Genomic DNA, 14,998 nt, shown 5'->3' on the forward strand with positions numbered 1-14,998 from the left:
GGAAAGGGTGAATATAGTACTTATTCTGCTTTTTTAAGTTTGCTTTTGAAATTTTATGAATATTTACTAACATTTTGCAAACTGTATTTTTAACCAAGCATATGCAGAGTGAAACCTGGAAAAATTTGGGCCGTCAGTTTTAGGTTTAATGGACTGTTGGTCTCTTGGGCTTTATGTTCTTGGGTTTTACAGTCCTTTTTCATAGCCATGAACATGTAGCATAACCAAGGCAATAAATAGGGTATAACCAGTAGACCATGGCTTCCTAAACCTGTCCTAACCCACCAGTCAGATTTTCAGAATATTGACACTAAATATGTATAACATATTGCAGTAGTCTTTTTCATTGATACTTGTTAACCACTTTGAACTTCACAGTGTATTGCAGTAAACAAATACAATTTTAAGTTAGTCTATTTTTCATAATCTGTTGTCTTGAAAAATACAATTACAAATACATTATAGTAGGGTTTTATTTTAACTTATCTATACAATATACTGTACACTTTGAATTTGAAGGACAAATTCTAGAAATATTTAGAAACTGATTACAAATAAAGAAACCAAAAGATCTTGATTGCATACATTTTTCACGTCTCTTGATTTAGTACTTGGTTGGTAAAGTCCCCTTTTGAGCAATAACACCCAAAAGTCATTTAGATTGGGTGTTTACCAGCTTTGCATAGCGAGTTGGTGGAATTTTTGCCCATTCTTCTTAGCAAAATGGATCAAGCTCTTTCAAGTTGGTTGGAGATCTGCTGTATGTATTTCAATCTTCAAGTCTTGACACAAATCCTGTATTTGAACATCTGTTGCTTTGACCTGTCACTCAGCGGCATTCATTTTCTTCATTTTTTTAATGACTTTATTCATTTTAAAGCCATAAGTAAGTGCACAATATAATACAATCATGTAACTTTATAAAAGCACTTAAATACTATTACAATTATAATCTATGACAAAAAGAAATATCACCCCCTCCCTATAATTATATCCAAAAACTACACTCAAATTGAGAAATTGAAAAATACATTCCAACCTGCCTTCCTACCCACCCACCCTGGACGTGTATGACCAAAGGGCATAGTCACCAATTACTCTTTGCAAAATTTTGTCAATGGCTCCCAAATCTTCAGAAACTTCGTATAATGTCCCTAATGAATGGCCATATTACGTTCCATCTTAAAAACATGACAGAGAGACTCCCACTAAAAGGAATAGTTCAATTTATCCCAGTTTTTCCAATTCCTTAGAATAAGCTGTATGGCAACCCCTGTCATAATAAAAATAAGTTTATTATTGTGAGATGATATTTGGCTTTTAGCTCTCATCATAGGGCCAAATAGCACAGTGTCATATGTTAGCGCCACTGGATTTTCCATTACTTTGTTTACCTGATCCCAAATGGATCTCCAAAATTGAAGTATCAAGGGACAATAAAATAATAAATGATCTAATGTCCCAGGTTTGAGATTACAGTAACCAAACTGGGGTCCAAACTGCTCTACGTAACAAAAAAAAACAAGTTTGTCTCATAGATGCAGACACCATACTAGTTAAGGTTGGAATGGCAACTCCTGTCTCCTTTGAGATTGTGTCATGTTTTGAGTATCAAGATGCCTAGGTTGTATAACGACAATAGAATTTTAATGGACACCTGGAAGACTTTATGATTTATTACTAATTTAACAGATATTCCCAATTCATAAATCCACTTCCCAGTCCCTTTGGTTGAACCCCAAGATTCAGATTGGCGGATTTGAGGTCATCTGGAAACACTGGATGAAGGCAGGCATACGTACTTTATATAATGTAGTATCGGACGGAAAGATGCTTGAGTTTTCACGACTGCAACAAAAATTTGACATTGCTAAATCTCAAAGTTATAGATGGTTGCAGTTGAAGCAGGCCATTCAGGAGGGGTTCCCTGACTGGAAGAATTTTAGAAATCAGTATAGTTTGCCGTTTCTGTGCTTCCAGGCGGATTTCCTGGGTCACTTAGGATCCTTGTTTTGGTGTAAGTTGAATCTTCTCTCTGGTACCAAGTCTTCAGCAGATTGGAAGAGGTTATGTTCCAAGTTCTGCCTGTATTTTGCACTATCGATATTTCCTTTCACAAACTTCCATGTCCCCACTGCCAAAAAGCATCCCCAGAGTATAATGCTTTCACACTCATGCTTTATTGTAAGGATAGTGTTAACGGGTGATTTGCTTAAATTTTTTTTTTCTTTATCTTCCCTCCAAACCAGTTAAGATGGTTGCATATATGTTTCCCAGCCAGCAGGTGGAAACTGAGAACTTATGAATTATGACATCCCTCTATATAGCATTCTATGCAACTTAGCAACAGTAGTGTTCTCAGTTTCTAGCAGTTGGTACATTAGATATTCAGTGTTGTCGATCAAGTAGGTTGATGTTGAATTGGTTATTTATGAAAAGAAGCTTTAAAAAAATATTAAAAGATATATATGAAAGATTGAGGTACTTAGCTTTGAGCTTCTCATGAAATTTTCTATACCTTGAGATCCTTCTCCTCCAAGTCTATACCTCCAAGTCTAACTGTGCAAGGGAAACAGAATTCTTAGAGGCTGTGAGGGACTGCTTTATGGATCAGCTTGTCAAGGAACCAACAAGAGGATATGCCACTCTTGACCTAATCCTCAACGAAATAGGGGGACCTGCAAAAGAAGTGGAAGTAGTAGGACCACTAGGAAACAGCGATCACAACATGATCCAGTACAAATTAGGAGTAAGTACAGCAAAAGGGAAGAGAACCACAGTGACAACGTTCAACTTCAAGAAAGGGAACTATGATGCTATGAGAGCAATGGTAAGAAAAAAACTTAGAAACAGCTCAAGGAAAACAGAAACTGTAGAGCAAGCCTGGTCTCTATTCAAGGGCACAGTACAAGAAGCACAACATATGTACATCCCCAGATTTAGAAAAGGGTGCAAAAAAACCCGAACAAAAGACCCCACATGGATAAACAATGAGGTGAAGAAAGCGATAGGAGACAAGAAAAAATCATTCCGGAAATGGAAAAAGGACCAAACTGGGGAAAACTGGAATGAACACAGGAAACGCCAAAGAGAATGTCATCAAGTGGTTAGGAGAGCGAAAAGAGAATACGAAGAGAGACTGGCCAGGGAGGCAAGAAACTTCAAATCATTCTTCAGATATGTTAAGGGGAAGAAACCAGCGAGGGAGGAAGTAGGACCGTTGGATGATGGAGACAAAAAGGGAGTGATAAAGGAGCAAAAAGAGGTAGCCGACAGGTTAAACAAATTCTTCTCGTCAGTCTTCACAAGCGAGGACACATCCAGTGTACCGGAACCCGACGTGATCTTCCATGGTGACCAAGAAGAAAAACTGTCAGCAATAGAGGTGAGCCATGAGGATGTCCTCCAACAGATAGATAGATTGAAAAGTGACAAATCACCAGGCCCGGACGGAATCCACCCTAGGGTACTAAAAGAACTAAGAAATGAGATAGCGGGAATACTCCAACGAGTTTGCAACCTATCCTTGAAAACTGGAGAGATTCCGGAGGACTGGAAGATAGCAAATGTTACACCTATCTTTAAAAAGGGGTCAAGAGGAGACCCGGGAAACTATAGGCCGGTAAGTTTGACATCGGTTCCAGGCAAGATGGTAGAAGCACTGATAAAGGACAGCATCTGTGAGCACATCGAAAAAAATGGGCTGATGAAAGCGAGCCAACATGGCTTCTGCAAGGGAAGATCGTGCCAAACAAACTTACTGCACTTCTTTGAGGGGGTAAACAGCCAGTTGGACAAAGGGGAACCTGTAGACATCATTTACCTTGACTTCCAAAAGGCCTTTGACAAGGTACCCCATGAGCGGCTACTTAGGAAGCTGTGGAACCACGGGGTGGAAGGGGACGTACACAGATGGATCAAACACTGGTTGGCAGGCAGGAGACAGAGGGTTGGAGTGAAGGGTCACTACTCGGGCTGGAGGAAAGTCACGAGCGGAGTTCCGCAGGGGTCTGTACTTGGACCGCTGCTGTTCAATATATTTATAAATGACCTGGAAACGGGGACGAAATGTGAAGTTATAAAATTTGCGGACGACACTAAACTCTGTAGAAGGGTTAGAACTACGGAAGAGTGTGAGGACCTACAAAGGGATCTAAACAAACTGGAGGAGTGGGCGAATAAATGGCAGATGAAATTCAATGTAGGGAAATGCAAGATCATGCATATAGGGAGAAAGAACCCGATGTTCAGCTACCAAATGGGGGGATTAGTATTAGAGGGAAGTAACCTTGAAAGAGATTTGGGTGTACTGGTGGATACAACAATGAAGTCAACGGCGCAATGCGCAGCAGCCGCGAAGAAGGCAAACAGAATGTTGGGTATTATTAAAAATGGTATTATGACCAGAACAAAAGAAGTCATCCTGCCGTTGTATCGGGCAATGGTGCGCCCGCACCTGGAGTACTGTGTTCAGTATTGGTCACCGTACCTTAAGAAGGATATGGCAATACTTGAGAGGGTCCAGAGGAGAGCGACACGAATGATTAAGGGCATGGAAAACCTTTCATACACTGAAAGATTGGAGAGGCTGGAGCTCTTCTCCCTGGAAAAGCGGAGACTCAGAGGAGACATAATAGAAACCTACAAGATCATGAAGGGCATAGAGAAAGTAGAGAGAGATAGATTCTTCAAATTTTCAAAACATAAAAGAACAAGAGGGCATTCGGAAAAATTGGAAGGGGATAGATTCAAAACAAATGCTAGGAAGTTTTTCTTTACTCAGCGAGTGGTGGATACCTGGAATGCGCTTCCAGAGGACGTAATAGGGCAGAGTACGGTACTGGGGTTTAAGAAAGGATTGGACAATTTCCTGTTGGAAAAGGGGATAGAGGGGTATAGATAGAGGATTACTGCACAGGTCCTGGACCTGTTGGGCCGCCGCGTGAGCGGACTGCTGGGCGCGATGGACCTCGGGTCTGACCCGGCAGAGGCATTGCTTATGTTCTTATGTTCTTTTGAGGCAGTGAGTCATTGTGCTTTGGTTCCTCTCCCTGATTCAGGGAAAGGGCCCTTGAGTGTCCTTTTGGTGAGAGCTCCATTGGGAAAGATATTGAGAACGCTGACCTAGCACAGCATGCCTGCTATCTTTGCAACCTGGTTTTATTTCTTGAGCCTTGAGGCTTAGAAGAAAGGAGTGTGTACAACAAGGGAAGAACAATATTTCACCCTGATCCGAGTTGTGGAAATTGGTAGTGAAGTCAATTTGATCCTTTGATTTCTGAACCCTAATATATTTTGCAGTTGTTGAATTAAATAGCATTGAAGTCTTAGCAGTCATTAAACCAACAGGAGATTTGTAGTTGACTTCAAGATAGCCAGCCAGTGTGACAAAGGTAATATACTAAGGGCTAGATTCACTGACCTTTACTTCTGGGGCCGATTCCAGCAGATCCAACCAATTCACAACAGCCCAATATTGTAATGATGGCGCTCAGAGAAACGCCCCCCTCTGCTGGCACAGATCGCAAATGTGCGATCCTGACACATGCATAGACAATCTGCTTTCCCTGCAGATGGTTTGCGCATGCGTTTTGTGTCCGTTTTTTTTTGTTGTTTTTTTGATGGTTTTGGTTTTTTTTTCTCGAGCTCTGAATCTCCTGCTTTCAAGCCAGCCCTTGAAACCCTGCCTCCCTTCTCAAACACAGCACTGGCAATTTTATTTTACTTTTGTAGCCCAGCAAGCCCATGGTTTTAACCCGCTTTAACCCCACGGGTTAAAACCACGGGCTCGCAGTGTGTGGAAGGGGAGGAGAGATTCGGGGAAGAACATTGGGGTGGCAGACAGGAGAGATCCGGGGACGAGTAGGGCGGCGATTCAGGAGAGAGCAGGCAGGAGAGATCGGGGCAGAGCATTGGGACGGCAGGCAGGAACTATCCAGGGCAGCAGAGAGCAGGGCTTCAATGGAAATGGAGAGTCGGAAAGACATTTGCAAGTGGTCTCCAGTTGCTTTTTGGGTTGATCGGCCAGCCCAGTTGGTTTCAAAAAATCCTTTGGTGAATCGTGTCCCTATCTACTTTGCATACGTTTTCCCTCATTTGCATGAACAGATTGGAAGCAGATTGCCGGAGAGGTTAGTGAATCGGACCAGAGGGAAATATGATCGCAAAGGGTCGCAAACCGATCGGACTTCACTATGTTCATTTCTGGAGCCATATGTAACTAAGACATTGACAAGTTAGAGGTAATTCAAAGTAGGGCCACCAAAATGATGCATGGCTTTGAATGAGCTAAATATGTATTTTCCAGAAGTAAAATAGGAAACCAGATCTATAATAGAAGCATTTGAATGTCTTGCAGGCTTCAGTAGGGGGGACCAAAGGTATTTTCCGTGTAATGCAAGGCTCATATGAAGGAGTTACCATGAAAATGATGGAAGGATAGCTCAATTCAATCTGAATATAATATACCTATTCAGTGAAGAAGATAGGTGAAAATAGCTTCATAAAAACTTTGAGTGGTAATGATAGAAGCTAAAACAGTGGCAGAATTGAAGCATGTATGGATTAGACAAAGAGGGATCTTAGTAACATAGTAAATGACAAAATGGTCCATCCAGTCTGCCCATAAGTTATACGCATTAAAAATACATGATTAGATTAACTTGTCTCTCCTTTGAAATAGGACTTGTGATAACATTGTAAGTAGGTAGAAATAGACATATTGGGTTTTCCTTTTCTTCAGACACCTATGGGTTGCATCTTTTTTTCCCTTCCCATTTAGACCTTAGTGATGAAGAAAAGACATTACAATACTAAATATATAGGAAGCATAATAAAATTAACTTTATGGTAAAAATATCTTATTTGGTTTTCTCCTTTTCACTTCTGTACAGTAGATTTAAAAGCATTAGGACAACCTTAGTAGTGCAGGAGATTAATTTGTATGACTGTTTCTGTATGCAGGTTAAAGTTGCTATTCTCAAATACATCGAGACATTGGCACAACAAATGGATCCTGGAGATTTTGTTAGCTCTAGTGAAACTCGACTGGCTGTGTCAAGGATCATCACCTGGACAACAGAACCTAAGAGTTCAGATGTTAGGAAGGTATGTTGAGAATTGAATTGCTACCCAGAGGTTATTTGCCAATCGTGGGTACATGTTTACTCTTGATCGGTTGTGACTAAAGCCTTACTGTAACTGATGCTGTACTTTAGTCAGTGGTTTGTATAGGTGGGGCTAACAGTACCTCATATACTGTTTTTATCGCCATTAATGTCGAGTCGATTTTATGGTAAATCTCAATTTAGCATGATGTGAAGAACATTTAAATGTGGGAATACTCTGAATAACAAGTTATATGTGAAATCAGCACTCTAGACTCTAATTATAACAGTGGAGGCCATCGATAGTGGTTTTATAACACAGATACACAGCCTGAGACTTGCTCATTTTCATCATCAGCTTTTTCTCTCATTATGATATATCTTATTAGTCTTTTTAGACTTTTATGCTCATTTATGTAAAATCTCACAGCTAACTAGTATATAGAACACACAAAATAGAAAAACACTTTTGTTCTCGGACCAAACACTGGCATGGACCATGTTTTGGCTTCTGTTTTAGGGAGTGGTACTAAAAGTAAAACATCCTCCTTTATCATGGTTCAAAAGCAAATTGAATGATAGTATGCTCATTATATTCAAAAGGACAGCATCTTAATTTGACTGTCCAAATTTCACCTAAATTTCTCAAGATAGCACTGGCTTGGCTAATGCTAGCTTTAAACAGATATGGTGCAGCAAAATTAATGAGGTGCTTGGTTTCAGAACAGTGATGTCCAATCAAAATCAGGATTTAACCTTTTGGGAACAACTGTGTCCAACATAAACATCCATCTACAAGTATGTTCCTTTTAATATAACAGTTGACTCACATTTACACTCTCCTTACTTCAGTCTTATCAATTATTCTCCATTTTATCAAAATAATTTTTATCCCAGGACAAGCAGGCATGATATTCTCACATGTGGGTGACGTCCTCTACGGAGCCCCGATGCGGAAGCATTTTCAAGCAAACTTGATTGAAGATTTAAGTTTGCTCTGCTGCTCCACGCATGCGTGCCTTCCTGCTCCACTAGGGGGCGCATCCCCTCGTGGTCTCCAGTTCAAAATTTTCCGCTGAGCCTAGAAGTCGTGTTTTTTCAGGCTCTGCCCCAACTGCCTTCTAGCACCGCGGTTTTTTCTTGTTTTTTCTCGATTAAGTCGCTGTGCGCGAATTTTTCCCTTTCAACTTGATTCCTGCTTCGTTTTTGACCGACCCGGAGGCTTCTGGGACCCCGTGGCCGCGTGGCTACTCGAGCCGCGGCCACTTTCGATTCTATGTCCCGGTCTTTGACCGGCTTTAAAAAGTGCACCCGGTGCGAGCGGCTTCTTTCCATCACAGACCCGCATCGCCGGTGCATCCTCTGCCTGGGGGCCGCTCATCCAACCGACTCCTGCCCCCAGTGCGCTACCTTCCAGAACCGGGCCCTCCGTCGAAGGAAAGCCTGCATGGCGGATCTTTTCGCCCCAGACCAACCCTCTACCTCATAGAAACATAGAAATAGACGGCAGATAAGGGCCCACGGCCCATCCAGTCTGCCCACCTTAATGTCCCTCCCCTACCTTTGCCCTGTGAATAGATCCCATGTGCCGATCCCATTTGGCCTTAAAATCAAGCACGCTGCTGGCCTCAATCACCTGTAGTGGAAGACTATTCCAGCGATCAACCACTCTTTCAGTGAAAAAGAATTTCCTGGTGTCACCTCGTAGTTTCCCGCCCCTGATTTTCAACGGATGCCCTCTTGTTGTCGTGGAACCCTTGAAAAAGAAGATATCTTCCTCCGCCTCGATGCGGCCCGTAAGATACTTGAACGTCTCGATCATGTCTCCCCTCTCTCTGCGCTCCTCGAGCGAGTATAGCTGTAATTTGTCAAGCCGTTTTTCGTATGGTAGATCCTTGAGTCCCGAGACCATCCGGGTGGCCATTCTTTGCACCGACTCCAGTCTCAGCACATCCTTGCGATAATGCGGCCTCCAGAATTGCACACAGTATTCCAGGTGGGGCCTCACCATGGATCTATACAATGGCATAATGACTTCCGCCTTACGACTGACGAAACCCTTTCGTATGCAGCCCATGATTTGTCTTGCCTTGGACGAAGCCTGCTCCACTTGATTGGCAGACTTCATGTCCTCACTGACGATTACCCCCAAGTCTCGTTCTGCTACCATTTTTGCTAGGATCTCGCCATTAAGGGTATAAGACTTGCATGGATTCTGGCTGCCCAGGTGCATAACTTTGCATTTTTTGGCTTTGAAGTTGAGTTGCCATGTCCTAGACCATCGCTCCAGTAGGAGTAGGTCGTGCATCATGTTGTCGGGCATTGAATCTTCATCTGTTGTGCATTTGCCCACTACATTACTCAGTTTGGCGTCATCGGCGAATAATGTTATTTTACCTCGAAGCCCTTCTGCCAAGTCTCTTATAAAGATGTTGAATAGGATTGGGCCCAAGACTGAGCCCTGTGGTACTCCACTAATCACCTCCGTCATTTCAGAGGGGGTGCCGTTCACCACCACCCTTTGGAGCCTACCTCCAAGCCAGCTCCCAACCCATTTCGTCAATGTGTTACCTAATCCTATAGAACTCATCTTGCTCAGTAACCTGCGGTGTGGTACGCTATCGAATGCTTTGCTAAAGTCCAGGTACACGATGTCCAGGGACTCCCCAATATCCAGCTTCCCTGTCACCCAGTCAAAGAAGCTGATCAGGTTGGATTGGCAGGATCTCCCCTTAGTAAATCCATGTTGTCGAGCATCCCGTAGATTCTCCTCATCCAGGATCTTATCTAATTGGTGTTTGATTAGAGTTTCCATTAGTTTGCTCACTATCGATGTTAGACTCACTGGTCTGTAGTTTGCTGTCTCCATCTTTGAGCCTTTCTTGTGGAGTGGAATGACGTTAGCCGTCCTCCAGTCCAACGGGACGCTGCCTGTACTAAGGGAGAGGTTGAAGAGCGCGGACAGTGGCTCCGCCAAGACATCACTCAGCTCCCTAAGCACCCTGGGGTGCAGGTTGTCCGGCCCCATTGCTTTGTTAACCTTGAGCTTTGACAGCTCACCGTAGACACTGCTGGGCGTAAACTCAAAGTTACTAAACGGGTCAACTGAGCCAACCCTTGTCTGTAGCTGAGGGCCGAGCCCTGGCGCTTCTCGGGTGAAGACTGAGCAGAAGTATTCATTTAATAGTTGGGCTTTTTCCGAATCCTTTTCCACATAGTCTCCGTCTGGTTTCCTAAGACGTACAATCCCGCCTGAGTTTTTTCTTCTATCACTGATATACCTGAAGAAGGATTTATCTCCCTTCTGGATGTGCTTTGCTAGAGACTCCTCCATGAGGAATTTAGCCTCCCTGACTGCTGTTTTGACGGCTTTTGATTTGGTCAGGTAGTCTGCTCTAGAGTCCTGCTTCCCTGATTGTTTGTAAGAGATGAATGCTTTTTTCTTCTCCTTGATCAGGTCTGAGATCTCCGCAGTAAACCACTGTGGCTTATTGTTCCTTCTCCATTTACTTACTGATTTTACATAGCGGTTTGTTGCTTCTTATATGGTTGCTTTCAAAGTCGACCACATGTCTTCCACGTTATCAGTTTCTTCTTGGCTTTGTAGCACCTGGTGAACGAAGTCTCCCATTTCTTTGAAATTTGTGTCCTTGAATTTGAGGACTTTGGTTAGTGTAGTAGATTTAGTGAAACCTTTCCTGATATTGAACCATACCATGTTGTGGTCACTGGAGGCCAATGTGTCGCCCACCGAGACCTCTGTGACACTTTCTCCATTGGTAAGTATCAGGTCCAGTATTGCCTGATCCCTTGTCGGTTCCAACACCAGTTGCCTGAGGCTTGCTCCTTTCATAGAGTTTAATAGCCTCCTGCTGCTGCCGGAAGCAAAGGTAAGTGTAACCCAATCCACATCAGGCATGTTGAAGTCACCTAGCAATACTGTGTCCCCACGCAAGGTGATATTTTCTATATCTTCGATTATTTCCATATCCAGGTCATCCTGTTGTCTTGGGGGTCTGTAAATTACGCCAAGATACAAGCATTTGTCCTTCCCTCTGGCCAAATTAACCCAAAGGGATTCCCCAGTATACTGTACATCTGAGATTTTCGTGACCTTAATGTCATCTTTAGTATATAATGCTACACCCCCTCCCATCCTACCCTCTCTGTCCTCGGCCTCGAGGTCGGCCCCGGCCTTGACCTCGGCCCCGAATACCTCGACATCGCCTCGAGACTCGACTCCGAAGTCCTCGGGACAACAGAAAGCCTCGGCTCCGGGTAAGTCCCCTCTTCAGGTTCTTTACCAGCAAAGAAACCAACCTCGGGGATTTTATTTGTTACCCCTCCTATTGTTTTTTCCTTAAATGTAATTAAATTAAATTAATATTGATTGTAACCCTTTAATAAACCTTCCTTTGCTTTGAAATGATATGTAGAAATTATGTATAGCAATGTCTGTAATTATTATTTTTAACTCACTTTGAATATTGTTTGTTATATTTGTCACCCCAACTGATTTTTAATGAGATTGTACATCGCCTAGGAAATGTGATAGGCGATTAATCAAATTTTTCTAATAAACTTGGACACCAGCGACGCATGGTGGAAGCCCCATGCTTACAGCCCCGGCGAAGCCCTCCAAGCCTTCGGGCCGTGCCTCCACCACACGGGAATACTCTGATACAAGGTCGCCCCCGGTGGAGTGCACCGAGGCAGTGGACATGCCTTCGATGCTGTCCGTGCCTGTCTTCCAGGACCTACTCCGAGCAATGATCTCGTCTGCTGCAATGGCCCATCTACAACCGACCTCGACCCCGCATGTGCCAGACCAGCCTGAGCCTCGCGTCGAGCCACCTCAGGGAAAAGTGCGCAAGCTTCGCCGCATCTCATCCTCCTCTGACTCCTCGCCAAGGCACCCGAGGCGCTCTCCCTCCACAGACCGCCACAGGGCAAAACGTCGTGCTAAACCGACTGAAGCCTCGAACCGCCATACCTCCAAGAAGGCCCGGAGTTCCCCCACTCTACGAGGCCGTTCCCCTACACCTCGTATGGGACCGCTCAGGGTGGCGGAGTTATCACTCTCCAACCCGCGCATCCTCCGAACTCCCCCTCGGACCGGGGCTCCGATCCAAGGTGTCAGGCTTTCACCGAGGGAGTCCGGGTCGAGGTCACCGATTCGACATCGATCGGTACCCCGAACCCCGGCATCGTCTCCGAGGGGCTCCTCGAGACGTCAGAAATCCACGACCCCGGAACACTTTCACAGTGCTTCCCCGGTCTCGGAACGTGGATCGGAGCGGGAACCTTGATACTCGAGGGAAGCCTCCCCGTCCTTCTCCACCCGACGGATGTCTCGTTCACCGACCCCACACGGGGCCTCGGGAACATCCCGTCCATCCTTCACTCGCTTTGTCCAGGACATGGGCCACACCTTGGACTTAGACCTCCAGTCCGACTCCAGATACTCAAAGGAGTACCTAGCGGAGCTGGACATGCCATCACTGCCCAGAGAGTCCCTTCGCTTACCGCCTAATCCGGTACTCCAACAGGCTTTCTTCAGGAACCTGGAGACCCCCTACATGGTCAAAGCCGTCCTCTCCAAAATGGAGGCCAAGTACCGTACGGTACCCTACCTGGGGTTTGAACAACCGCAGCTCTCCCACCAGTCGCTGCTGGTAGAATCGTCCCTGAAAAAGGCTCACCCCTCCCGGGTCTCAGCCACGGTCCCCCCAGGTCGGGAAGGCCGAACCCTGGACAAGTTCGGCAGGAGACTATATCAAAATGCGATGATGGCATCTAGGGTGCAAAGCTACACTTTCACCTTCACATCCTACCTCAAACACCTCATCGGACTACTGAGAGCCTTTGAGACTGACTTATCAGCCTCTCGCCAAGGAGCGTTTAGCCTGCTTGTACAGTCCCTCTCCAACCTACGCCTCCAACCTATTCCACGCGGCCTACGATGGCTTCGAACTCTCCTCCAGAGAGGCAGCCTTTGCTATCGCCATGCGCCGACTAGCTTGGGTGCGCCTGGTCGACATGGACCCCAACTTACAGGACCGGTTGGCTAACCTCCCCTGTGTGGGAAAAGAGCTGTTTGACGACACTATCGAGGCGGCTACAAAACGCCTCTCTGAACACGAACGCTCATTTGCCTCCCTTGTCCGGCAAAAGCCAAAACCGCCCACGTCCAGGCCATTCAGGGCCCCCCCCCGCGCCGCTACCCACAAAAATCCACTCCTGCCTTCTCCCGGCCTCCGCCCAGGCGCCCGCAAGCCCACCACCGGGCCCCACCCAAATCCCAACCGCCTGCAACTACCAAACCATCCCCGTCCTTTTGACAGGATACGCGGAAGGGGGCTGACCCCCTCCGCCAGAGTTCCAAGCTCCCTGCCTATCGGGGACCGCCTCAGAGCTTTTTACCCTCACTGGGAACAACTCACGTCGGACGCATGGGTCCATGGCGTGATCTCATCAGGATACTCTCTCAACTTTCGAGCCATTCCCCCAGACAGCCCCCCAGGGAAGTGCCCTCCCAACCGAACGCTACTACCCCTACTCCTCTCAGAAGCTCGAGATCTGCTTCGCCTGCGAGCAGTGGAGGAGGTTCCCCCCGACCAACGGGGGAAGGGCTTCTACTCCCGTTACTTCCTGGTACCGAAGAAAACGGGAGACCTACGCCCAATACTAGACTTGAGACGACTCAACAAATTTCTGGTACGGGAAAAATTTCGGATGCTTTCCCTACCGATCCTCTACCCCCTGATCGAAAAAGGCGATTGGCTCTGCTCCCTCGATCTGAAGGAGGCGTACACACATGTTCCAGTGCACCCCGCTCACCGCAAGTTCTTGCGTTTCCAAGTAGGGGACCTGCACCTACAATACCGAGTCCTCCCCTTCGGCCTAGCATCGTCACCCCAGGTCTTCACCAAGTGCCTCGTGGTGGTCGCAGCTGCCTTACGCTCCCAGGGCCTCCAGGTATTCCCCTACCTGGACGACTGGCTGATCAAAGCCCCGTCCAGGGAAGGGGTTATCTCAGCGACCCAACAGACTATTATCTACCTACAGAGTCTGGGGTTCGAGGTAAACTTCCCAAAATCCCAACTGAGCCCCTCGCAGTCCCTGCAGTTCATCGGGGCCACGCTGGACATGGTTCGCCTCCGTTCCTTCCTCCCCCCTCCACGTCTAGAGGCGTTAGTAAATCTGAGTCGAAGGATCTCACTGCTACCCTCGGTATCAGCTCGACAGATGATGACTCTACTAGGCCACATGGCCTCCACCGTCCACGTCACACCATTCGCCCGTCTCCACCTGAGAATCCCTCAATGGAACCTAGCCTCTCAATGGCGTCAAGATCGGGACTCGATCGATCGCCCCGTGACAGTGACTCCTTCCTTGCAACGATCGCTCCGCTGGTGGGCCGACTCTTCAAATCTTTCCAAAGGTTTGCTCTTCCTCGCCCCCCCCACACAACAAGGTGCTCACCACGGACTCATCGGAGTATGCTTGGGGAGCCCATCTGGATGGCCGGGATGTGGTCAGCAGAGGACCGTCGCTGCCACATCAACGTACTAGAGCTTTGGGCCATCTATCTCGCAGCTGTAGCTTTTCAACATCTGCTCCACGACCGGGTGGTTCTCATCCGAACCGACAACCAGGTAGCAATGTACTACGTAAACAAACAAGGAGGAACAGGGTCTTGGCCCCTCTGCCGGGAAGCCCTGCGCCTCTGGAAATGGGCAATCTCCAACAACACCTTCCTTCGAGCAGTGTACATACAAGGAGAACAAAACTGCCTGGCGGACAGACTCAGCCGCCTCCTCCAGCCACACGAGTGGTCACTTTACTCTCAGACCTTACGATAGGTGTTCGAACAGTGGGGGACACCTCAA

General features: G+C 46.2%; 1 protein-coding gene across 16 annotated transcripts in view; it reads left to right on the plus strand.

Moving 5' to 3' along the window:
• The window catches only part of CLASP2 (cytoplasmic linker associated protein 2), a 650,335-nt gene that overhangs the window by 487,655 nt on the left and 147,682 nt on the right, over positions 1-14,998 (plus strand). For all 16 annotated transcript variants that reach the window (XM_033930348.1, XM_033930349.1, XM_033930352.1 and 13 more), the window contains one exon: positions 6,964-7,107. In XM_033930348.1, coding sequence (XP_033786239.1) covers positions 6,964-7,107 — 144 coding nt within the window. The remainder of the gene's footprint in view (positions 1-6,963; positions 7,108-14,998) is intronic.

Source organism: Geotrypetes seraphini, chromosome 2 (genome assembly GCF_902459505.1).
Source record: "Geotrypetes seraphini chromosome 2, aGeoSer1.1, whole genome shotgun sequence".
NCBI classification, from domain to species: Eukaryota; Metazoa; Chordata; class Amphibia; order Gymnophiona; family Dermophiidae; genus Geotrypetes; species Geotrypetes seraphini.